Consider the following 27,724-nt stretch of genomic DNA (forward strand, 5'->3'; position numbering starts at 1 on the left):
AAAAAAAATGGGGGTGAAAACCTAGAATGACATCAGTTTCTTCGATCGGCGACGCAAGGAGGTGGAAGAAGACGAACAAATCAAAATAAAAGAAGGAATTGGTAATGCAAACAAACCGAGAAATGGAAAGTAACCTAGATCAATAGATCTAGAACTCCAGATCATGTCCTGGCCTCCGTCGCGCATGCTCCCATGATCCGGACCCTTGCTGTCACCCTACGATCACTCTTCCCAGCTGTTGCTGCTCCTATGCGGCTCCAGTGAGCGAGAGATTGTGAGAAAAGAGGGATGAAAATGCTTAGGGATCGAGAAGGTAAGGGGGGAATGCGGCGGCAAAAAAATTTCGGGGAGAGGGAAAGAAAAAATGCGACAGTAAAACATGACGAAGGGGGAAAAACGACGAAGGAAAAAACACCGGTATTCAACATCACTTAATAGACAACGGTTTTCAAAAACCGTTGTCGTAATCCCAGAAAAGCGCACATAGACAACAGTTTTCAAAAATTATTGTCGTGGACTTTAAAAACCGTTGTCGTAGCCCAAAAAAAACATAAATAGATAACGGTTTTTAAAAACCGTTGTCGTAGGCAAAAAAAATTGCTAAAAGACAACGGTTTTTGTTAAAATCGTTGTTAAAAGGCAAAACAACAACCATTTGGCATAAAACCGTTGTCGTTTCAGTGTTGTTGAATGAGGATTTTATTGTAGTGAAAAGAAATAACTAGCATGATGCGGAAAGCAATTGCTAATTATATCTTCTCTTTGTATGCTAATGACCTCGAGATCTTCTGCCGTATTCCTCGCTTCGCCTTGGACGTCATGTGGGCGACGATCCTCCAAGATGAACATCACCCAAAAGCTTTCTTCATCTTCCTCTAAAATCCGGCCACCACCACCACCAAGGAGAAGAGAGCAAAGGGAAAGGGAGAAGAGAGAGGGTCGGCCACCAAGAGATCCTCCAAGCAAGAGAATAAGAGTTGTATCTCATGAAGCCTCCTCACCACTTCTTTTATAATACTTGCCCAAGGCAAATAAGGGAAGAATTTTTACAAAAATTAAAATCTTCCTCTAGTTTTTCCTTTTCCCTTTTTATTTTCCTTTTCTTTCCTCTTGATTGAATCAATCACCAAATTACTTGGGCACCAAGCAAGGGTGGCAGACTCCTATAAGAGGAAGAAAATAATAATTTTTTATAAAATTTTACAAGAAGAAAAACTCTTATAAAATTTTACAAGCTCTCTTTCCTAAAGTAGGAGTTAAAAAAGGAAAGTTCTAAAAATTAAAACCATGTTTTAAAATTTAAAACTTCTCTTGTAAAATTTCCTTTTTTAACATGGTGATAGAAAATTTAAATTTAAAACTTTTCTTCCTTTTTTTTTTCAAACCATGAGGATGGTTAAATAAGGAAAGTTTTAAAATCTTTTAAACTTTCTTTTAAAACATGTGGCCTAATTCAAATAAGGAAAGTTTTTTAAAAATTAAAATCTCTCTTATAGTTTTCTACAAAGAGAAGATTTTAAAAATTCAAAACAACCCTCCTTGTTTAATTAATGTGGTCGGCCCCTACTGGTTTGTTCATCAAACAATAGGGCCAACCCCCATGGAAGAGGATGTGGCCGGCCCTTGCTTGGTCACCAAGCATTGGATCGGCCCCCTTCTTGGACACCAAGATAGGCTTATATTTGGATGGACTTGAGGCTTTAATGAGGCTACGATAGGGACCTAAAGGAGAAATTAGTTTTGGCCTTCCGATGAGCTTGAGTATCCCGTGTTCGCCCCGAACACACAACTCAAGTTCATTGATAATAACTCATTCCACAAGAGAGTTATTATCGCACTACCGCACAAATCCCAAATTACATTATGGGCTCCTTCTTATCATGAGTGTGTTAGTCTCCCTGTGTTTAAGACAACGAATGCTCACTAATTAAGTAAGTTACTGACAACTCACTTAATTAATATCTAGATCCAAGAGTAGTACCACTCAACTTCATTGTCATGTCGGACTAAGTCCACCTACAGGGTTTAATATGGCAATCCTTATGAGCTCCTCTTGGGGACATTCTCTTCCTAGATAACTAGGACACAGATTCCTTCTATAATCAACAACACACACTATAAGTAATATCATTTCCCAACTTATCGGGCATATTGATTTATCGAGCTAAACCTCACCCTTTGATAAGTCAAAGAAATAAATATTAAATATATGTGCTTGTTATTATATTATGATTAAGAGCACACACTTCCATAATAACTAAGGTCTAGTTCTTTTACTAAGTCAGTACAAAAAGAACTTACCTAACTGATCTTACTCAATACACTTAGAGTGTACCAGTGTAATTTATTAATCAAGATAAACTAATTCTTAATTACACTACGACTATTCCGATGGTTTGTTCCTTTCCATCTTAGTCGTGAGCATCTATTTATAATTTATAAAGAACCGACAACATGATCTTCTGTGTGTGACACCACACACCATGTTGTCTACTATATAAATTAATTGAACAATTACATTTAACAAATAAATATAGATATTGACCAATGTGATTATTTTATTTCAAAAATAAATGTTTACAAAAGCTAGTCTTTTAGTATACACCCAACATGGAACACGTGGCATACTTGGGATGCTTGCTTACGGATCCTCCCTTCTTATTACTCCATTGCTTTCTCTTGGAGCTCCCCTTCCAGGTTGAACCTTGGCCCTGAGTTTTCTGAGTGCCAGAACTCCCTTGACCTTTGTTCTCAATCTGTACTGTCTTCTGTTGCTTGATGCTGTTCAGGTAATGCTCCGTGATCAGGGCACTACTAACCAGCTCTTTTACAGTCTGCGGTCTATTTATTCCACCGGCCACATTCAGAGCTATCTCTGGCCTCAATATCTTGAGCAATAGCCTTACCCTCTCTTGTTCTGTGCTGACCAGTTCGGGGCATAGGCGAGCCAGCCTATTGAATTTCTTCACGGCTTTGTCAACTGATAAACTTCCCTGACGAAATTCCGTGAACTTATCGTAGTGTTTGTTCATGACTCACATTTGAAATAATTCTTCAAAGAACTCAATCTCAAAGTTAGATCAGGTCATTTGATTCACTATTCTTTTTTCCTTGACCCGTTCCCACCACATTCTTGCATCTCCAGTGAGGCAAAGGAGGCACACTTTATCTTTTCTACCTCCGGCCAGTCAGTAGCTCCATTATGGTCTCTAGGGTTTTGAACCATGCCTGAGCATCCCATGGTTCATTGGTGCCAGAGAAGTTCTTTGGTTTCAGTTTCTGCTACTGGATGAGGTATGCTTCTTGCCTCACTACCTTTGCCGGGGCTACAGGTGTAACTGATGGAACTTCGGCTATGATAGGTGCCACCATATTGACTTTCGGTGGGACTACCGGAGAAGCTTGCTGATTAGCCGTCAGGGTGGCAATAACCTGCTGTTGCTCTGCCACTTGTCTCTGCAGCTGAGTTACTAGTTCCAAAAGGTTGGGTGGTGGAGCAGACTCATTCGTCTTTGGTTGAGGTTCATTAACTCTTGGTTGTCTAGCAGGTCGTCCTCGGGCCATCTACATATTTACAAACCAATCAGTGAGACAATGCATCCGGCCATCATCATTCTTACTTGCCATTATTAGCACTTTCAGGTATAAGCATGCTCTCATTCTTACTTGCTATCATTAGCACTTATTAGCACTTTCATGTATAAGCATGCTTAATTTTAACAACAGTCCTTACTAATCATAACAGAAATAAATGCGTAAAAGTTATGGAAACATACTTTCTTACTTGGAAGTTGCAGGATCAATGCTTGAGGTGTGTGTGGTGGAAGGATGGAACTTGCTCTGATACCAAACTATAACGCCCACCCTTCTCCTTATCTTAACTTATAGGACGGAAGTTACCCTTAGCGGTACATCTTAAATTTTGTCATTCTTACACCTTATGAACTGCTCAGCCCATAGGTCTACTTTAACTTGTTCGATTGATAGGACATGACCTGGGCCAAGCAAAGATGCACGACCATGAGAATCCACATGGTCGTGCCCCCTTAGCCGAGAGAGAGAGGTACATGACCGTGTGAATCCACACGGCCATGCCCCCATGGTCGAGGGGAAGGAGTGCACGGCCGTGTGAATCCACACGGTCGTGTCTCCTTGATAGAGAGGAAGGGGTGCACGGCCGTGTGAATCCACACGACCGTGTCACCTTGACAGAGAGGAAGGGGTGCACGACTGTGTGAATCCACACGGCAGTGTCACCTTGGGCCGAGAGGAAGGGGTGCACGACCATGTGAATCCACATGGTCGTGTCACCTTGGGCCGAGAAGAAGAGGTGCACGACCGTGTGAATCCATACGGCTGTGTCACCTTACCCGAGAGCAGGGAGTAGGGGACCGTGTGAGTCCGGACGACCGTGACACGGGTCGTGCGGAGGTCACCCCTTGCTCCATAAGAGAGGTTGTTCTCCCCTGTGTACTCATCCTTGACTTACCCTTCTATCCCATTACTTGAGGAGGAGTCTTTGACACACCAATTACTACCAAACTGTAAATTCATCATAATGACCCTTACTAGTGTTTCAGGTGGAGAAGAAATAAAGAAATGCATTAGTACCAAGGTTTAATATTGTTGGAATGTATACTAAAAGCCTAGTTTTTTGTATAAACATTTACTTACAAATAAGAATCACATTGGTCAATATCTACATTTATATGCTAAATCTAGTTGTTCAATTAATTTATATTATAGATAACATGGTGTGTGGTGTCACACACAGAAAATCATGTTATCATTTCTTTATAAATTATAAACAGTTGCTCACGACAAGATGGAAAGGAACAAACTATTGGAATAGTCGTAGTGTAATTAGGTATTAGTTTATCTTGACTAATAAATTACACTAGTACACTCTGAGTGTATTGAGAAGGATCATTTAAGGTAAGTTCTTTTTATACTGACTTAATAAAATAACAAGACCTTAGTTATTTTGGAAGTGTGTGCTCTTAATCCTAATATAATAACAATCACATATATTTAGTATTTATTTCTTTGACTTATTAAAGGGTGAGATTTAGCTCGATAAATCAATAGGCCCGATAAGTTGGGAAATAATATTACTTATAGTGTGTGTTGTTGATTATAGAAGAAAATTGTGTCCTAGTAATCTAGGTTGATAATGTCCCCAAGAGGAGCTCATAAGGATTGCCATGTTAAACCCTGCAGGTGGACTTAGTCCGACACGACAATAAGGTTGAGTGATACTACTCTTGGACTAAGAAATTAATTAAAGTGAGTTGTCAGTAACTCATTGAATTAGTGGACATTAGACATCTTAAACACAGGGAGATTAACACACTCATAATAAGAAGGAGCCCAAAACGTAATTTGGGATTGGTGCGTTAGTTCAATAATAATTCTTTAGTTGTATGAATTATTATTGATTAAATTAAGTTGGGTGTTCGGGGCGAACACGGGAAGCTTAATTTCATCGGGAAACCAAAACCAATTTCTCCTCTCGGTCCCTATCGTAGCCTATTATTTATAAAGTATTATACCCACCTGTACCCACCTTTATACACATCCTAAGGTGGCCGGCCAAGCCTTGCTTGGAGCCCAAGTAAGGGGTCGGCCAAATAAATCCTTGGATGAACCAAGTGGTGGTCGGCCCTAGCTTGAGTCCAAGCTTAGGTGGCCGACCACATCATATTAATAAGATTTTATTTTTAAAATTTTTCTTATGTGGATTCCATGGTTTTAAAAGAGAGTTTAAAATTTAAATCTTTCCTTTTATAGCTTTCTACAAAAGATTAAGAAAAGATTTGATATCTTTCCTTATTTGTAGATTGAAAGGAAGATTTTAATTTTGATAAAACTTTCCTTTTTTGTAACCATGTCCATGATTTAAAAAGAGAGTTTTAAAATTAAATATTTCCTTTTATAAGTTTCTACAAAAGATTAAGAAAATATTTGATATCTTTTCTTATTTGTAGATTGTAAGGAGATTTTAATTTCAAAGATAGCTTTCCTTTTTGGAAATCATCCACATGTTTTAATAGAGAAATTTTAATTTATATATTTTCTTTTATAACCAACCATGAAGGGATAAATTATTAGAGACATTTTATTTTTAAAATTTTCAGAAACAAATAAGGAAGTTTTAATTTTTGTTTAAAACTTGCCTATTTTGGAAGTTCTTAAGGTGGCCGACCATATGATTTATGAAAAGGAATTTGGTTTTAATTAATTAAATTTTCCTTTTCATGGCAAAGGAATTAAGGAAGTTTTTATTTAAATTTCCTTATTTTCCAAGACCAAGGATTATAAAAGAGGGGGTAGAGGTGCCTTCATGGGTGACAACTCTATTCTATTTTCCTCCCTCTCTTCTTTGGTGGTGGCCGGCCCTAGAGCTTCTTCTTCTCCTCTTCTCTTCTTCTTTAGTATCCGATTTCATCCCTCTCTTGGAGCTCTTGTTGGTGGCCGGTTCTAGCTAGGAGAAGAAGGAGAGAAAGGAGACTTTGTTTCTTGCATCCCTTGGAGCTTGGTGGTGGTGGCCGAACCTCTACATCCTTGGAGGAGTCTTGGTGGCCGAAACTTGGTGAGGGAGAAGAAGGGCTTGGGCCGTTCTCATTTCGGTAGATCGTTGCCCACACAACATCCGAGATAAGAAGAGGAATACGGTAGAAGATCAAGAGGTCGTTGTATACAAAGAAAGGTATAACTAGTAATTATTTTCCGCATCATGCTAGTTCTTTTTTGTATGAATTTCAAACACAAGAGGCATATGATTCAAGAGTTTCGGATTTGTTTCGAAGTTGTGTTTCTTTTGTTTTGTTTTTCAGATTTGTGATTCGATTGTTCTTTTCGGTTAAACCTAATGTTATTTTAGGAAATTAAATATTGAATTTCTATTAAAGGTTTTGTCGAGGCAGTGGTGGATGATCTCATACCCAAGAAGGCCTAGTGCCTCGCCATGTTTAACCTGGGAGCCGATTTTAGAAATAAATATTTAATCAACTTTATAACATAGGTGGATTTTGTAACGACCCATCCTTCTTACTACTACTCTCTAAGGGTGATCATTACCTATCTATTACTCTACTTACTAGTGTCACTGATGCTGTTATTAGCATCAGTTAGATTTATCACGGCTCAGAGGAATTTCTACCGAAAAATTTCGGCAGAGTCTCCCCTGTACCGGTGACCAAATCAATAATACAAACAATGTATACATAGCCACAGGCGGCTGGAACATATTTTTCACAATCACGCAGTGATAAAACCACAATAAGAAGAAAGAAACTACTCTAGCAATAGTAAACAACTATATCACTCCACGAATAATAAAAGAAAACTAATTACAAGTGCGGAATAAACTCAACTACAATCCCAATTGCATAATAACATTAAAAGAGAACTAAAAGAACTAAACAGAAAAGTCTTGGCAATTTGCCAGCTCATTCTGGATCTCTTCATAGTCCAGTCATCACACACCTTCATCACCACCACCTTGTCGCCTTCCTTTCATATTTTAGCTTTTCCTTTATCTGCAGTAGGAGGAAAAATAAAACTATAAGCGAAACGCTTAGTAAGTATTAATCTATCTCACAAAAACTTGAAGTGCATAAAAATAATGCAACAATACTAAAACTGAAATGCTACAAGAAAAGATACATGTACTCATGGTATACAGGAATAAAACTGAATACTAAACATGCTCACTAACTGATAGGAAAATAATGAAACTAATACTGTATGCTTAGAATTAAAAGAACTAAGCTTCTGTTGATTCTAAACATAGATTATACTTGTTTCATTTACTTATAACTTCCTATTTGAAATTAATCTTTTAATTTCACTTTTTCTTTCTTCTTCTTTCTCTTTTTCTTTCTTCTTTTTTTTCTTTGGGCTCAGTCTTAGTACCATCTTATGCGCGCTCTCTAATAGTGACTGGGGTAGCGAGCCTCCAACCCTATGAGGATAAAGACCTCGGTCTTACCAGGGCTAAGACCTCGGAATTGGTCACCTGGATTTGTTTAACGACAACCTCGGAAGTCGGGTACTAGCCTCTTACTTTAATTTACTTGTTATCTTTTCTAACTAGACCTTGGTCTTTTTCTTACTTGTAGTTACCCATAATCCTCAAAAGGTTTAATAGGGCACATAATCATACCACTAAAATACATGGCTGCTCATGCTTGTTAAAATAGCAAATGAACACTAGAAAATCTGCATATATGACTAATAAAAATCTGCACATATGACTAATAAAAATCTGCACATATGACTAATAAAAATCTGCATTTAAGCTATAAGAAATCTGCATGCCATACTAAACTGAAGTGCCTAAAAATAACATGGTACAACACTTAAAACCTCATGATCAAGAAAACCAAGAAGCTAACACTACATACTTAAATAAAGGTTGTTCTTGCTTTTTTGAGTAGCAAGGAAAATGCTAACTGCATGCTTAAATAACAAAGGTTATTCATGTTCAGAAACATGGAAATCCAAGGCTAAGATACTAAACTTAAAACTAATCATGTGCATGGAATTAGCAAAGATGAACTAAGCTACAATGAAAAATTCTGCATATAAAGAGATCCAACTACACTAAAATTCTGCACATGATATTCTAATAGCAAGAAAACTAAATTTCCAATGCTACTAAACAAGACTGATCATGTTTATTAAATAGCAAGAAAGCTAACACCATGTTCCTAGATCTAAGGTAATTCGTGCCCACTACTTAGCAAAAAAGAAGGGTCTAACAGGAATGCTGATTATAGGGTTGTTCTTGCCCAATGCAAAGCACAAAAAGGCCTATACAAACTTATTCACAGCTTAAGTTATTATAGAGTAAAGGAAACCTTTTAGCATGCTTTAAACCAAACTGAAACCAAGCAATTATACTTATCCAACAAGCATTCCTAGCTGCTCATTTCTGTTTACTCGGCCACAAAGGATTTAAAACTGCCTATCTAAAGGAGTGAACAAGAGCTGTACCAATTCTAATACATAACAAACCTCAAAGGCTGTTCTTATTCGTTTCAGCAAGGAAGAATCTAACTAAATAGCATTGCATGGCAACAGAACAACCTCACGGCGGCAAGCTTCAAGAACAAATCTTACTGCTTAAATCCCAATTCTGTAGAAATCTAAACCAAGGTTCAAAGAGGCAGATTCGGATGGAATCATCTAAACCAAGATAGTATAAATAATATCTACACTTATCCAAGAAGAAATCAGAAATCCGAATCCAAATCCTCAACTCACGGCAGTAAGCACAAGTACAAAAATCTGTACGACATGCTTCAAATTCCAGAGATGCTAGGAAAAATCCAAACGAATTCAGAGCAACTCCTACCACAGGTGAGTAGTACTTACCTACTGTTCTTGGACTTACAACCGGCGGTACGGCTGCTAGGGCTTCCGGGGAGATGAAGACTTCGGCTTCCCTTTCGTGCTCACGCGTTCTCTTAGGCGAGAGGAGCTCGGATCCGCAAGGTTCGCCGGAAGGAGGCCTTCGCCAGTTGCCGGAGACCAAAACCTAGCTTCTTCTTCATTGTCGCCCGAGCAGGAGCGCCGCACGCAGTCAGGAACGGGGAGAAGGGCAGATAGGGTTTTCGGCGAGAAAGGGAAAACTTATAACTAGGTTTAAATTCTGCTCCAACTACAACTTAATTAAATTCGCTCCCCTTCTTAATCACAAATCAACCGCAGCCTAGTTAGTTGGCTGGATTCAGCTGAGGTTTGGCTCGGGTCGAGGTTGTGGGTTCGAATCTCACCTTTAACATTTTTGGTCAAAACTTCTTTCTTTTTGTAACATACTAAACGACCTCCAAAAATTACATAAAAATACTCTAAAAATTCCTAAAATTCTCTAGAATATTTTAAAAGTATTTCCAAATATTTTTATGGACTTTTAGAACTTGAAATAGGGAAAATTGGGTCATTACAGATTTGGATCAATAGTGTTAAGTTCTGTTTGCGATCCAAATCTAAACCATTAAGAACAGATAGGTTAAATTTGGAATCAATAATGTTAAGTTTCGTTTGCAATTCCTAATTTAATTTCTAAAGAACACAATAGATTGTTTAGGAAAGGTTCGACTCTTGTACAAAATTTTTGTACAGTGGAACTGGTATGATCTTCCTAGGACCAACCAACAATTGGTATCAGAGCGAGGTTTGCCTCTGTGTGTTTTGGTTTTCAAATAGATTATGTACATGCCATACATAATTTAGGCAGGATAAGAGTAGGATGTGATAACTTTGTGGTTGCAAGCTCCAAATATTATGGCATATAGATATTGTGTGTGATTAGATCCTTGGACGTGTCAAGGGCATTTTATTGTTTGTGCATGATTATAATATTAAACATAGCAGGAGCTGTATTAGGATTTTATATTTTTGTTTCGATCTAGATTACATGTATATTCCTTTATGAAATATAGGATCGATATATGTAAAATTCTATTTTTATCGTGGATCGTATCCTTGCGAGGCGTGGTACTATTGGAGGACTAGAGGCGCAGCAGAAAAGGAAGCTCGATGGACCCGACGACATGATCCCTAGGGATGGCAGCATGCGAAGGACAGTGATGGAAGAAGTCATAATAGTTGGAAAATTAATTTCCATATTTATTGCTTTTATTTACTGTGATGTGTGTTTGCATGTGATGCATGCTAGCATAGGTTAAAATTCCTCACCTTAAATAACAAAGTGGGAGAGGGATTTTTAAATAAATTCCACGGTATCCATTACTGGTTTATAAGTGATGCAACAAGCTTGCGTGTTGGCTCTGAGTGCCTCCCTCCACAACGGATGGGTTTGTTGCGGATCACTAGATCAAACTTCCTTTATGGATGGTTATAAGAAATTATTTAGGAGCATGTGATCTTCTTCAACTGAAGGGGCATAATCCTATTTAATGGACTAAATATCAAGTAATGGTATACACTTAGACGCAATCAATAGTATCCTCCCCAACGGAGTCACTGCTATTATTTTGCAGGACCAAAGCAATACCAACTATTAATTTATCATAAAGCTAGGTAAATCCCCCCTCTTACAAATGTTTGAATTTTTATACGTTCACACTAACGTGACATACAAAATTCACGGTGTTTGAGGTAATTTTATTTGTCATAAAGTTAGGTTGACAAAATAAAATGGGTAATACCTTCTCTCACAAATAATTGAATTTATATACGTCCACACTAACTTGGCATACAAAATTCATGGCGTTTGAGGTAATTTAAGGTTGACAAGATAATGAATGGGAAAGACCCTCCTCTTACGAATGTTTGAATTTGTATACGTCTACACTAACGTGGCATACATAATTCTTGGTGTTTGAGGTGTTGGTGAATTTAAATAATATTGTTTGAGGAATTAATGTTATTTTAAATTTAAAGCCTTGACCAAATATTTGATCAAAGTAAGACCAACTATTAATTTTATTTGTCATAATGATAGGTTGACAAGACAATAAAATTAATGGATAAAATCTCTTATTAAAGTTTGAATTTGTATACGTCCACACTAACGTGGCATACAAAATTCATGGGGATTTTAAGGTGTTGGTCTTGACCAAATATTTTTGTGATTATTAGGATTTCAAATGTTTGTCAATCCCCTAGCTGTTATACTATATAATAGACTTAGTAGTCCCAATTATGATTGGAAACAAAACTTGGGCTCTAAGGTGGATTGCCCTCTCAGAAATAAGAACAATAAAAGTGTATTTAATTCATTAGTTGTTGACACATGTTTAGTGGTGTTAACTACCGGTACCTGGTATGTAGATATGGGAGCCACTGATCATGTCTGCAATTCATTGCAGGGGTTCCAGAAAACCTGACAACTATGTGAAAGGGAAAATATTGTCTACATGGGCACTGCTACAAAAGTAGCAGCTATTGTAGTGGGAGATGTTTATCCTCTGATAAGAATAAAACATGGATTTTGAGAAATTGTCTTTACATACCAAGTTTAGAAAGAACTTGAATTCAGTTTCTAAACTATTCTAAGAACTTGATATTCTATCTCTTTTGATAACAAAGTTGTTATCAAGGAAAAGAGGGAAGTTATCTGTTCTGGTACGTTAATTGGAAATTTATAAAATCCAATAACTCCCACGATGCAACAAATGGAAATTAATAACATATCTTCTAATTCTAATAAGAGAAAGCAACCTTCAGAAATGAACTAATCATATCTTTGGCATCTAAGGCTAGGTTATATTAACTTGAGTAGGATTCAAAGGATAATAGCCGATGAACTTTTGGGTTCATTGGTAGTGGAAACCTTTCCAACCTGCGAGTCTTATTTGGAAGAAAAAGTAACCAAGAAGCTTTTTAAGTCTAAGGGGTATAGAGCCAAAGACGTGTTGGAATTGGTTCATTCTGATTTGTGAGGACCTATGACTATCCAGGCAAGAGGTGGTTTCGAATATTTCGTCTCTTTTATAGACGACTATTTGAGATACTGGTATATTTACTTGATGCCCCGCAAGTCTAAATACTTTGATAAGTTCAAAGAGTACAGAGCTGATGCGGAGAAATGTCAAGGTAAAAGTATCAAGACACTACGGTGAGATCGTAGTGGCAAGTACCTCTTAGGAGAGTTTAGGAGATACTTATCAGAAGTCGGGATTAAATCCCAACTGACTGCACCTGGTACACCCCAACAGAATGGTGTGACAGAAAGAAGGTATAAGACTCTTATAGAAATAATTAGATCGATGATGAGTTATTACCAAATTCGTTTTGAGGATAAACTCTGGAAACGAAAATGAACATAGTACCTTCTAAATCAGAACCCACTACTCCCGTAGAATTGTAAAATGGGCATAAGCCTAGTCTAAAGCATATTTCGGATTTGGGGTAGTCCTGCACATGTGCTGAAGGGGGACACTGATAAGTAGGAATTAAGAATAAGAGTTCACTTGTTTATGGATTATCCTAGAGAAACGAAAGGAGGTTTATGGTCCTAAAAATCAGAAGGTTATTGTTAGCACCAATGCTCGATTTTTAGAAAAGGACTATGTAATGAATGACATGTCCATAAGTAAATTTGTTCTTAAGGAAATAATAAAGGACACGTCTAATCTAGTACCAACTGTACAAGATGAGATATCACAAGAAACTGCAACACGTATCACAAATAATACACAATTGGACAAAGTGCCTCATCGTAGTGGGAGGGTTGTTAGGCAACCTAAAATATTCATATTTTGGGAGAGTTTTTGGACTTGATCCCTGGTAAACATGAACTTGATTCCTAGACATATGATGAAGCACTCTAAGATAAAGATGCAACATCTTGGCAAAGAGCAATGAATACTAAGCTTATAAACCACCAAATGGTGTAAAAGCCATTGGGTGAAAATAAGTCTACAATAGAAAAAGTGGGACAGACGAGAAGGTGGAAACTTTCAAAGCAAAGCTTGTTGAAAAAGGGAAACCGTTTACCAGTAGTCATGCTTAAGTCTATCCGGATTCATGTATCTATTGATTATGAGATTTGGCAAATGGATGTCAAGACAGCTTTCCTTAATGGAAGTCTTGAAGAAAGCATCCATATAAAGCAATCAGAGGGGTTCATTGCAAAGGGCAAGAAGCATCTAGTATGTAAGCTCAATCTGTCTATTTATGGACTGAAGCAAAGCTTCAAGGTCTTGGAACATCTGGTTTGATGAAGTAATCCAGACCTATAGATTTATTCAGTGTCCAGATGGGTTTTGTGTATACAAGAAGTGTGATGGAAACGTGGTAGTATTTCTTGTACTATACGTAAATGACATTTTTTGTAGTTGGAAATAATATCAAAGTGTTATCGGAAGTAAGAGTATGGTTGTCCAAACAAATCGATATGAAGGACTTGGGAGAGTACGCACATATTCTCGAGATCAAAAGGATCACAAGAAAAGAATGTTCACTACAACAAAATTGCTCATAGACATCAGTGGAACAACAACGGTTTTAGGCTAAAACCGATGTCTTTGAGTATTTTACACCGGTTTTTCTAAAAATCGACGTCTATGAGCGCAGATTTTAGCTCATAGACATCGGTTTTTTAGGCGATGTCTATGAGCTTCCTTTTTTTCGTTAATAGACACCGATTTTAACATCGGTTTTTAAAATCCGATGTTAATGAACCCAAATAAAATATTTTAATTTTCCCCACAAGTCAAAATCTGCACACTGTGAATTCCCTCCAAACCTAAATCTTTATCCCGCCCCTTCCTCCGCGCGACCACCTCTCTCGCGATAACCTAAACCTAAAATTAATAGACTGCCGGCTGCAGTTCGAGCCACTTGACATTTTCCCTCCACCTTGCGGAAGTAGCAGCAGCTTTGGCCGCGTCCTCCGCCACCCAGCGGTCATCTCGCTCCAGGGTCGCTGCCTGCCTGAAGGAGAGAGGCATCCCCAGCGTCGTCCTCGAGCGCGCCGGCTGCATCGCCTCGCTGTGGCAGCTCAAGACCTACGACCGCCTGCGCCTCCACCTGCCGAAGCAGTTCTGCGAGCTGCCGCAGATGCCCTTCCCGGCCGGCTTCCCCAAGTACCCCGACAGGAGGCAGTTCGTCAGCTACCTCGAGGCCTACGCCGGCGCCTTCGACGTGCGCCCGCGCTTCCACCAGACGGTCGTCGAGGCCCGGTACGACACCGCGGTGGGGCTGTGGCGGGTGCGCACGTCGGAGGGGGGCAGAGAGTACTTCTCGTGGTGGCTGGTGGTGGCCACCGGGGAGAACGCCGAGGCCGTGGTGCCCGACTTAGAGGGCGCCGCGGGCTTCCGCGGTACAGTGGCTCACACCAGCTCGTACAAGAGCGGCGACTCGTACAGGGGACAACGAGTGCTCGTCGTCGGCTGCGGAAACTCCGGCATGGAAGTCTGTTTGGATCTCTGCGACAACAATGCGCTTCCCACCATCGTCGTCCGAGACTCGGTCTGTTTGGATCTCTGCGACAACAATGCGCTTCCGCACTGTTTGAAAATTTGATCAATTTACTGTAGAGATTGATTCATCACTTTACTTCAAATTTCACTTTTTTGAATCACGACCGGAAGAGAAGTTCATTGCTTTACAATCCCTAAACTATCTTTTGTTGGACTGCCATGGAATCGATGACCTATTAAGATGTAACTACTGCGTTACTTTTTCATGTTGAATTGTAGTGATGGAATACTCATTCTGTTCATAAATTTGATCAATTTATTGTATACTTCTTTTGGGTTTGAGATATCTCAACCATTTGCCTTATGGTAAATTCATGATCTTCCATATTTCAGGACAAGGTTAGGAAGAAAATTCATGAAGTAAGCTTACACACTGAAAACATGGAAGATTCTATTTGTTCAGTGAGGTCAATGGCAGAGTGTGGCACTCCAATTGCTGATGGGATGATTGAGGACATTAATAGATCACTACAATTGATGTCGGCATCCAAACTTAACAGAGGGTATGACGAGTTTACTACCAATTCATATGGGAAAAAATGTTTGTGTTTATTTTCCTTTAGTTTTGATTTAGGTGCTTGTATCCTTCTGTTTATAGGTTCTATCTTGATATGTAGTTAGTTTTCTCATTTAAGTCATGTGTCTATCATAATTTATATGGAACAAGAACCATCATCATTATTTAGCACATTAAAGTTGCTGATTTCAATTTGATATGTGGTGATGGTTTTGATTTTCACATGTTAACCTCGTTCCAAAACATTGTTTTTCTTCCGGATGCAGTTTACTAGCACTTAGTTCCAATGCGGTGCATAAACTCTGGCGGTGGTCGTGAGATGAACGAAATCCATCGGGCAAGGTCAGAAAGAAACAGTTGTAAGAAATTATCTATTTGCTATAATCCTAGTGCTGATTGTTTGCTTTGCTTGTTCAGTCAACTGCATCTATTGCTCCTCAGCTCCGTCAGCCACCAAATGGTATTCTTATGACCAATGAAAGGAGTGATAACAATCCAGAAGAAGCAACTGCTTGTATTGCTTTATCTAAGAATGACTCTTATGCAACGTCTGCATCAGGTAGACATGTTATCTGTGAGTTTCATACATACAACTGTAATGTAGTAGTCATGTGCAAGTTTGTAGATGTGTTTAATGAATTTAAGCATCATTCGTACTTGGATATTCTTCTATATTTTTTTTCCTCTGCATAGGCGCCAAGCACATTGTCCAAGTGGGGTTGGGAGATGATGATCAGGGTATTGAGGATGACTTCTCTGCATGGTATGTAGTATCAGCAAATTTTTATGCATGCCATCCAAATTTCAATGTCGGCTACTGCTATTTTTTAGTTTTCTATTTTTTTCTCTTTTGCCCATCATTATCTCATTACTCCCGTGTGGAATATGAAATATCAACTGTACTTTCAGGAGGGAGCTTCTTTGGCCGGAGTTGGATAAGTTACTTCAGGATGAAAATGAGACAGGTGCATCTACTCCTTATATAGCTACCATTCCTGAATATCGGGTTGTATTTGTCAAGCTTGAAGAAGTTCCATATCTGGACAAAAGTTTGAATTTTGCAAATGGCCATGCTATTCATGACATACAACATCCATGCAGGTAGAGATGCTCTTTACAAAGACAAATCTGTTGGGTTACTCTACAAGCCTTTGTTGTCATTGCTAGTCTTTTGACATCCTTTGGTATTCATGCTAGCCTCTTGGTTCATCTTCAAGTCAGATGTATATGAATGCTTACTCTGTGATGCCAAAATTTGACTGTCTTGGTAATAATGCTAAAAGAATATAGCTTTGCTGAACTCCATTTTGCTTCATCATGCTTTAGTTATTCAGATGGTATAGCTAATTTACTCCTTGAGCACATAGTTTTATGGAAGGTGGGTGGAAAACTAATTATGCTTTTTGGGCTTGTTTGCAGAATATGGATACATCAAGAAACCAACAGAACAAATGGATGTGTACAGCTTCGGAGTCGTCTTGCTGGAGCTCATCACCGGAAGGCCAGCAGAGCAACCGGAGTCCCGGGAGTCCGTCGACGTCGTCAAGCTAGTGAGAAGAAAGGTAAACATGACGAACGGAGCTCTTCAAGTTCTAGATCCCAAGATCCCGAGGAGCGCACGAGACAAGGAGGTGTTGGGTCTTGCTCTTCTACCACTGAGGACTTCAGAGCCGACCACTGAACTATGCTATGGGACCTAGGGAAAGGATTGACTGTTGGATCTGGACAGGAAGTGAGGCCTACTGCTCCGTGTGGTACCCATTAATGGTTAGGGATAGTATATCTATTAGCTAGTTTTGATGTAAAAAGAATGTTTAGGTATTTTATGGATATTGTTCTAAGAAGATTATTTATATAATTTGTTAATATTTGTGTATTTTATGGATATTATTGAATGAAGAATATTTGTATAATTTGTGAATATTTGTGTATGTTTTTTTTTTTGTTATTGTCGATTTTTCATGATTTCGGAAATCAAATTTGTGAAAAAATATACATATTACATCGGTTTTCCACCGCTGTAAAACCGGTGTTATTAACTAATATTACATCGGTTTTCCACCGCTGTAAAACCGGTGTCGTTAAGTGATACTACACCGGTTTTAACCCGATGTCTAAAATGGCAGACTTTTAACATCGGCTTCATAGACATCGGTCGAAAATGAAATAGACACCGGTGGAAAACCGATGTCTATGAAGGTTTTTGTTGTAGTGGTTGTGTTTATCCCGAGCTTCATACTATCCTAGCTCGTTTAAGCATGCAAGACTCCATGAAAGGTTTTTCTACCTTTTGTGCATGGAGAATCTTTATCTAAAGAGATGTCTCTGAAGACATCAAAATAGATAGAGGACATGAAGGCAGTTCCTTATGCTTCGGCTATCGGAAGCCTAATGTATGTAATGTTGTGTACGAGACTAGATATCTATTTTGCCCAGGGTATAGTTAGCAGATATTGAAGTAACCCAGGATCGGGACACTAGACTACCGTAAACTATATATTAAAGTACCTTAGAGGGACTAGAGATTATATGCTAGTTTACAAGGTAGATAATTTGATCCCCGTGGGTTACACGGATTTTGACTTCCAATCAGATAGGGACAATAGTAAATTGACCTTGGGATTTTGTGTTTACTTTAGGAGATGAAGCCATAACAATGGAGGAGTATTAAGCATAGGTGCTTTTCTGGACTCCACCATAGAAGCTGAGTATGTAGCAATCTCTGAGGCAGCCATAGAAGTTATATGGCTCAGAAACTTCATAATGGAATTAGACATGATTTCTGGTTTGCCCAAAAATTATTACAATTTATTGTAATAATAGTGGTGCAGTAACAAACTCAAAGGAACCATAAGTCCATAAGGCAAGTAAACACAATATAGCGCAAGTATCACCCAATACGAGACATCGTATAACGAGGAGAAGTTGTTGACGCCAAGATTGCATCAGGTGATAACCTAGGAGATTTTTTCACTAAGGCCCTTAAGGCAAGAGCTTTTGATGGGCATGTTGAAGGGATGGGAATCAGATGTGTGGCAGGATATATGGCAGCATAGTCTTTTAGTATAAGTGGGAGATTGTTGCAATGTATACTAAAAGCCTAGCTTTTGTATAAACATTTACTTAGAAATAAGAATCATATTGGTCAATATCTACATTTATATGCTAAATATAGTTGTTCAATTAAATTATATTGTAGATAACATGGTGGATGGTATCACACACAGAAGATTATGTTATCAGTTCTTTATAAATTATAAACAGTTGCTCACGACAAGATGGAAAGAAATAAACCATTGGAATAGTCGTAGTGTAATTAGGTATTAGTTTATCTTGACTAATAAATTACACTAGTACACTCTGAGTGTATTGAGCAGGACCATTTAAGGTAAGTTCTTTTTATACTGATTTAATAAAAGAACAATACCTTAGTTATTATGAAAGTGTGTGCTCTTAATCCTAATATAATAACAAGCACATATATTTAGTATTTATTTCTTTGACTTATCAAAGGGTGAGATTTAGCTCGATAAATCAATAGGCCCGATAAGTTGGGAAAATGATATTACTTATAGTGTGTGTTGTTGATTATAGAAGGAAACTGTGTCCTACTAGTAATCTAGGTTGATAATGTCCCCAAGAGGAGCTCATAAGGATTGTCATGTTAAACCCTGCAGGTGGACTTAGTCCGACATGGCAATAAGGTTGAGTGGTACTACTCTTGGACTAAGAAATTAATTAAAGTGAGTTATTAGTAACTCATTTAATTAGTGGACATTCAACATCTTAAACACAGGGAGATTAACACACTCATAATAAGAAGGAGCCCAAAACGTAATTTGGGATTGGTGCAGTAATTCAATAATAATTCTTTAGTGGTATGAATTATTATTGATGAAATTAAGTTGGGTGTTTGGGGTGAACACGAGAAGCTTAATTTCATCAGGAGACCAAAACCAATTTCTCCTCTCGGTCCCTATCGTAGCCTCTTATTTATTAAGTATTATACCCACCAATACCCACCTTTATACCCATCCTAAGGTGGTCGGCCAAGCCTTGCTTGGAGCCCAAGCAAGGGGCCGGCCAAGTAAATCCTTGGATGAACCAAGTGGTGGCCGGCCCTAGCTTGAGTCCAAGCTTAGGTGGCCGACCACATCATATTAAAAGGATTTTATTTTTTAAAATTTTCTTATATGGATTCCATGGTCTTAAAAGAGAGTTTAAAATTTAAATATTTCCTTTTATAGCTTTCTACAAAAGATTAAGAAAAGATTTGATATCTTTCCTTATTTGTAGATTGAAAGGAAGATTTTAATTTTGATAAAACTTTCCTTTTTTGTAACCATGTTCATGATTTAAAAAGAGAGTTTTAAAATTAAATATTTCCTTTTATAAGTTTCTACAAAAGATTAAGAAAAGATTTGATATCTTTTCTTATTTGTTGATTGTAAGGAGATTTTAATTTTAAAGATAACTTTCCTTTTTGGAAATCATCCACATGTGTTAATAGAGAAATTTTAATTTATATATTTCCTTTTATAACCAACCATGAAGGGATAAATTATTAGAGGCATTTTATTTTTAAAATTTCCGGAAACAAATAAGGAAGTTTTAATTTTTGTTTAAAACTTGCCTATTTTGGAAGCTCTTAAGGTGGTCGGCCATATGATTTAAGAAAATGAATTTGGTTTTAATTAATTAAATTTTCCTTTTCATGGCAAAGGAATTAAGGAAGTTTTTATTTAAATTTCCTTATTTGCCAAGACCAAGGATTATAAAAGAGGGGGTAGAGGTGCCTTCATGGGTGACAACTCTATTTTATTTTCCTCCCTCTCTTCTTTGGTGGTGGCCGGCCCTAGAGCTTCTTCTTCTCCTCTTCTCTTCTTCTCTTCTTCTTTAGTGTCCGGTTTCATCCCTCTCTTGGAGCTCTTATTGGTGGCCGGTTCTAGCTAGGAGAAGAAGAAGAGAAAGGAGGCCTTTGTTTCTTGTATCCCTTGGAGCTTGGTGGTGGTGCCCGAACCTCTACATCCTTGGAGGAGTCTTGTTGGCCGAAACTTGGTGAGGGAGAAGAAGGGCTTGGGTGGTTCTCATCTCGATAGATCATTGCCCCACAACGTCCGAGATAAGAAGAGGAATACGGTAGAAGATCAAGAGGTCGTTGTATACAAAGAAAGGTATAACTAGTAATTATTTTCCACATCATGCTTGTTCTTCTTTGTATGAATTCCAAACACAAGAGGCATATGATTCTAGAGTTTCAGATTTGTTTCAAAGTTGTGTTTCTTTTTTTTTTTGTTTTTTGGATTTGTGATTCGATTGTTCTTTTCAGTTAAACCTAATGTTATTTTAGGAAATTAAATATAGAATTTCTATTAAAGGCTTTGTCGAGGCAGTGGTGGATGATCCCATACCCAAGAAGGTCTAGTGCCTCGCCATGTTTGACCTGAGAGCCAATTTTAGAAATAAATATTTAATCAACTTTATAACATAGGTGGATTTGGATCAACAGTGTTAAGTTCCGCTTGCGATCCAAATCTAAACCATTAAGAATACATAAGTTAAATTTGGAATCAATAATGTTAAGTTCCGTTTGCGATTCCTAATTTAATTTCTAAGGAACACAATAGGTTGTTTAGGAATGGTTCGACACTTGTACAAAATTTTTGTACAGTGGAACTAATACGATCTTCCTAGGACCAACCAACAAACATAGCCAATTCCAAGATCTTCTTCCACTGTTCCATCGTACACTCACACAAAACACTGCTCTTGCTGCCTCCTCCTACTTGAGCTTTCCTTTACCTTTATCTGCAGTTTAAGGAAAGGCAATGTAACACCCACTAAGCTTTTAAGATAAGCATATGAATGTAGGATTTTGCCTTAGAAAAATAAAAGGCAGTGGGTTGAAGCAAAAAGAAATAAAATGAAATAAAAAGAAGAGGATATCAAGGATTGAACCTTGAACCTCTTATATTATAATTTATAGAATTAATTAGTAGAAACCAATTGGGATAGAAAGAAGATATTGATAGCAAAGGAGGGAAACTTATGATAAGGGTGAGAGTAAAAGTTAGCCAAAAGAAAATAAGAAAAGAGCAAGAGAAAGGCAACTTGTCTTCCTTCCTTCTCTCCCTCTTTCTCTCTTCTCTTGCCGAAAATAAAAGAGGCTAATTAAGGGGATTCATTCCCCCTTATTTCACCATGAATGATGAGGATAAATAAATAAATAAAAATAAAAATAAAATAGAAAAAAAAGGCTAAGGGAGAAGGAAAGCAAAAACTAATTTTGCTACTTCTTCCTCCTTAACATAAAAGGGAGCAAGTAAAGACAAGAATTCTAATTTTTCTCTCATTTCTCTCATTCTCCCCTCTCCATCACCGAGAACCCCAGCCCCCTCTCCTCCATCTTCGGCCCCAAGCCAAGGTTTTCTCCTAAGAAAGCCTAAGATACAAGGAGGACTTAGCAAGGGAATCAAGGGAAGGGAACTAGAAGAAGAGGCTACTTCTTCCATCACCATACCTTAGATCCACAAGCGAAAAGGATGTAAGCTTCCCCTCACCTGTGGTACAAGGCTTTTTATGTGATTTTCGGATTTTATGAGGATTAGAAAACCTAGAATAGAATTTAAGAAAATTCGGCCAAAGAAGAGTTTCAAATCTAGGAAGGTTTAAACAAGTCCTCATTTCGTGATATTTTTCTATGCTATGTAGGAAGGTTTTCCTTCATGTTTTTATACCTATATGATGCTTGGTCAGAGGAGTACCTAACCCTAGAATTTCGGCCAAAAATGTTTTAAAGAGGTTAGGGAAATCATTGTTTAACCAAACTAGTACAATATTCCCTCCATGAATTACTAAGGATCTTTTATTGGTTTTTCTTGCTTGAAAGTTACTTGGAACCAAAGGGAATCCCCTCATATGTTTCGGCCAAGAAAAGAGCTTAGGGTTAGGAAGACCTTTAAAATTTAAGTAACCATGTTTATATGATAGAATATAGAGTTCTCTTAAAGAATTGCATGTTGAATATTGCTAGAAATTCATGAACTCTTCATTAAGATTTTTGGCCATGTTAAGATGGATAGCTTAGGAAAGCTTAAACAAAATTTTAACATGCTCAAGACCTCTGTGATATTAAGATATGAAAGTGGTTTAATGCTCTCATGCTTAATTAGGGCATAGAGAATTTAGTTACATGATATATGACTTGTAAGGTCACAAGGGTCCTAGCTTGTTTATGAACCAAATTTGTATATGATGTTCTTAGTAATTTTTGCCATGAAACTTACTTAGGTTTTCCATGCTTTAGGCCACTTAAAACCTAGTTTAGAGAATGGTAGGTTTCGGCCATGAGGAAAAATAAAAGAAAAAGGAAAGAAACCTAGGAAGCCTAAGACACAATGCATATGTATGTTTATTATGCTTGTCTTTATACATGCTATGAAACTTGTATGACTTCCTATGCTTTTAGGCTATTTGAAGCAAAGTTAACCACTGATGGGTCTCGGCCAAGTAGGATTTAAATGACCTAGAGGTCTTAGAATTGAAACCAATTGTGTTAAAAATGCTTCTTATGGAAATATGATAATGTGTTGATTGTGTCACATGCTTGTATAATTTTTCCATGACCTAAATGGACCATTGTAGGTCTCGGCCATGAAGGGATAGATGCCCTAGCAACCCTAGAACAAAATTTAAATATGCTCATGTCACTCTACATGAAATATGATAAGTAGAAAGCCAAAGTTCTCATGCTATATGTTGCTTAATGACCTAAAATGAGGCTAGGGTAAGTTTTGGCCATACCCTTTGTATGATACCTTATTATGAATTTATACATGATGTTAGTTCAAGTTCACATGCTTGTATGCTTGTTTTTAGCCCTAATGAATACTTGTGAAATTTTGGCCATGACATATGTTAAGGGCTTGAGGAACTTAGGAATTAGCTCAAATATGATTACTATGTTACTTGGAAGAAAAATGCTATAAATATGGTTTAAGGTTTCCATGCTTTCATGACATTTGGGACCTTGTTTCACACCTGATAAGGTTTGGCCACATGAAGTTTAGGGACTTGGAGAACTTAGAAACCAAGTTAATCATGCTTATAATGCTTCCTATGAAATTGATGTGATGATAATTTAGGTTCCACATGCTTGGAGGTTATTTTTACCTAAATTGAGATATAAGGGGGGTTCGGCCATGATAAGAACCCAAGGGATTAGGAAGCTTAGAATCCAAGTTAACTATGTTACCATGTTTCTTATGATAGTATAATCACATGATACACCCTTATGCTTAAACATGTATGCTTGTGATTCATACTTTCCATGATATGACATGTGCTAGAAATATGCATGCTTTTATGATATGCTATGTGGATAGAAATATGCATGCTTTTATGATATGCTATGTGATGAAAATATGCATGCTTTTATGATATGCTATGTGGTGAAAATATGCATGCTTTTATGACATGATGTATGCCTAAGTGATGCATACCTTTATGAGATGATGTATGCCTAAGTGATGCATACTTTTATGACATGATGTATGCCTAAGTGATGCATACTTTTATGATATGATGTATGCCTAAGTGATGCATACTTTTATGATATGATGTGTGCCTAAGTGATGCATGCTCTTATGATGTGTGATATGTATAAGTATGACATGTACTTTACTTTATATGGCTTGTACCAAGGGTGGGCTCCATAAGCGCCCCGGGGTCGATGGAATAAGACTCGGGCCTCGTTAGGGAAGGGCTCCTAAGTGCCCCTAGGTCGATGGAGTGAGACTCGGGCCTAGTATGTTTGCCTTGTAGGGTTCAAGACTTGCTACCTTGGACCTACATAGGTTGCGCGCAATATGTAAGTGGCACATAGCCGGGATCCCCTTTAAGTTGATAATATGTTCAAGTATATATGTAAGAAGAAATGGTTTTAAAGATCATGAGACATACACATGTTTTTTCGGATACATGTTTTCAAAATCATATTGCATATACCTTATGATCATGTTGTGATGATGCTATGATTTATGATATGCCATGATTAGATATGATTATGTTATGTTTCATGCTATGCTTGATATGCCATGCTACCTTATGATGATGCTATGATATGCCATGATTAGATATGATTATGTTATGTTTCATGCTATGCTTGATATGCCATGCTACCTTATGATGATGCTATGATATGTCATGATTAGATATGATTATGTTATGTATCATGCTATGCTCTAAGAGATGATATGCCATGACTAGTTATGATTTTGTTATGTTGCATGATATGCTTAAAGAGTATGATATGTTATGCCATGACTAGTTGAGATCATGTTATGTTGAGATATTCTTTGATCATGTGATGATTTTCGGTTTTAGTGAGTAGGAAAGGAACTTACTGAGCCATGAGTGCTCATAGCTTACTTTCCTTGTACCACAGATAAAGGAAAAAGCTAGATGAGCTAAAGGAGCAGAAGGAGAGGCAAGGAGATGTGTGTGGCGGTGGCTAGGCAACCAAATAAGAACCTGCTTTAAGAACTTTTAAGAATTACGCTTTGGTTTCGTAAATTGTAGTACTATATGGGTAACTTGATGTTATGTTTCTATTTATCTTGTTATCATGTTATGGAAACCATATTAGTGTAGTTCGGATTTGAAAATAAAAGAAAAGTTTTATTAAACTAAGAAGCATAAAAAAATTATTTCAAGTCTTCCGCTGTAATATGTACATAGAGTATCGTAGCCCCGTCCCTTAGGGTTAGCAGGGAGGGCGGGCGTTACATGCAAATCTATAAATGAATGCTTAGTAAGTACCATCTACTCACAAAAATGATACATTTAAAGAGAACATGTTTCCTTTTTAAAACTGATTGCGGAAAGCACAAAAGTTACACTTGACCGTAATTCATGCTAAAACACATAAATTAGAATTAGATACAAGGCATGCATTTTTAAATAGGTTGATCATGCAAAACATCAACTCAAACCATGCTAGTAATATAATGAAAACAGGAATCATGACATATTATAGAGTTCATCAATGCTGCACTTTATAACTCGAGTTCTCAAACTTAGGAGGCTTCCACTAAGCCAACCAATGAATTTTAAAATCTTTATATTACATAACTAGTGAAAATAATAATCACTTGATTGGGCTCGGCATTGTACCACTTTGCGTGCATCCTTAATAAGATCCGAGGTATCTAATACCGATCCTATCAAAGTACTACTAGGCGGTCTAGGAGCCAAGGGGCGATCTAGGAGCCCACCCATGGACCTTGTGTCCAGTACATGCCTTTCTAAAGTAAAATACTTTTTTTTAACTATTAATTTCTTGTACTTGCACTGTTTGGCATTTACCCAAACACCTTATGTGCGCTTAATCCCCTCACACTTATAGGGAAGCACTTTAGGGCACTTGAATACGCTTCTTAGATCAAAAACTAAATGAGAAGCAATTCAAGACACACTAAACATGCTCTTAGTACCAAAACTTTAGAGGGCATCATACATATCATAACGTGCATCTTCTTTAACATGCATAAACATAACATCTTTTTTACATGCATAAAAATATGATATCTTCTTTTCATGCATAAAAACAATAACACAAGATGCATCGTCAAACAACTTATACTACAGGTGAGTAATACTTACATCCTCTCACTAGATCTTACTATGATAAGGTGTAGGGAAGACAATCCTCTCTTGCACGCTTTAATCTCCAAGATACCTGTTGGTTGCTACTCGGAAAGCCTAGAGGTTCCACTGTACAAAAATTTTGTACAAAGGTCTGAACCTTTTCCTAGCTATCATGTGTTCTTTTAAATTAAATTTTGGATCGCCTGCGGAACTTAACACGTTTGATCCAAAACTTAATCTATTTGTTATTTTAGGTTTTGACTTGGATCTCCTGCAGAACTTAACACGTTCGACCCAAATCACCTTAAGTTATTAATTCCATTAAATATTAATTTCCATAATTGGTTCCCAGTACTGACGTGGCGAGGCACATGGCCTTCTTGGATATGGGAGCAACCACCACCGACTAGACAAAACCTTTTATAGAAATCTAATATCTAATTTCCTAAAATAACTTTAGGTTAACCGAAAAGAACAATCAAATCACAAGGAAAAATAAAACAAAAGAACACAACTTCGAAAAACATATTCGAAATACTAGAACGTAAGCCTCTTGTATTTGGTATTATTTCCATAAATAACTAGTATGATGCGGAAAAGGAAAAACTACTAGTTATACCTTCTAGAAAGACCTCTTGATCTTCTACCGTATTCCTCTTCTAACCTCGAACGTTGTGTGGGCAACGATCTTCCAAGATGAGAAACCACCAACCACCTTCTTCACCTCCAAGCTAGGTTCGGCCACAATAAGGAAGCTTCACTAAGGAAGAAAATCAAAACACCAACCAAGCTCCAAGAGATGCTAGCTTTCTCTACTTCTTCTTCTTCTTCTCCAAGTAGTATCCGGCCACCACGAGAGCTCCAAGAGGAGAGAGAGGTTCGGCCACCACAAGAGGAAGAGAGAGAGAGGATGATGATGGCCGGCCACACCAAGGAACAAAAGAGGGAGATAAATAATAGAGGTTGTTACCCTTGAAGACACCCCCACCCCTACTTTTATATTCCTTAGCCTTGGTAAATTAGGAAATTTAATTACAATAAAATTTCCTTAATTTCCTTGACAACAATTAATTAAGAAAAAATAAATAAAATTTCCTAATTAATTGAATTGTGGCCGGCCACCTCATGGAGGAATAAATTAGACAAGTTTTAATCAACAAATTAAAACTTCCTAATTTGTTTCCGGAAATTTTAAAAATAAAATTTCTCTTCAAAAATCTCTTCATGGTTGATAAAAAGAAATTTCTATAATTTTAATTTTTCAACATGTGAATAATTTTTAAAGAGAAAATAAAATATCTCACCAATCTACAAATAAGGAAAGAGATTTAATATCTTTCTTTAATCTTTTGTAGATCCTTTACAAGAGAGATATTTTAATTTTAACTCTCTTTAATAAATTATATCTTCCACATAATAAATATTAAAATTAAAATTCTTTTAAATTTAATATGGCCGACCCCCTCTAGCTTGGGTTCAAACTAGGGTCGGCCACCTTAAACCATGCTTAGGCCGACCCTAGCTTGATTCCAAGCTAGCTTGGCCGACCCCCTTTAGGTGGGTATAGAAGGTGGGTATAGGTGGGTATAGTACTCTATAA

The 27,724-nt window shown here is 37.5% G+C and overlaps 2 protein-coding genes across 2 annotated transcripts; both read left to right on the plus strand.

Annotated features, from left to right (window-relative positions):
• Window positions 1-192: 192 nt before the first annotated feature.
• On the plus strand, window positions 193-15,795 carry LOC122014017 (indole-3-pyruvate monooxygenase YUCCA2-like). Its single transcript, XM_042570214.1, has 4 exons — window positions 193-260; window positions 14,310-14,949; window positions 15,294-15,463; window positions 15,744-15,795. Exons 1-4 carry the CDS (start codon window positions 193-195, stop codon window positions 15,793-15,795), a joined length of 930 nt encoding a protein of 309 aa, XP_042426148.1.
• On the plus strand, window positions 15,785-16,560 carry LOC122014018 (NADPH--cytochrome P450 reductase-like). Its single transcript, XM_042570215.1, has 5 exons — window positions 15,785-15,819; window positions 15,895-16,036; window positions 16,171-16,240; window positions 16,387-16,483; window positions 16,528-16,560. The coding sequence occupies exons 2-5, from the start codon at window positions 15,946-15,948 to the stop codon at window positions 16,558-16,560; spliced, it is 291 nt and encodes a 96-aa protein (XP_042426149.1). The 5' UTR covers window positions 15,785-15,819; window positions 15,895-15,945.
• Window positions 16,561-27,724: the final 11,164 nt, after the last annotated feature.

Source organism: Zingiber officinale, chromosome 8B (assembly GCF_018446385.1).
Source record: "Zingiber officinale cultivar Zhangliang chromosome 8B, Zo_v1.1, whole genome shotgun sequence".
NCBI lineage: Eukaryota > Viridiplantae > Streptophyta > Magnoliopsida > Zingiberales > Zingiberaceae > Zingiber > Zingiber officinale.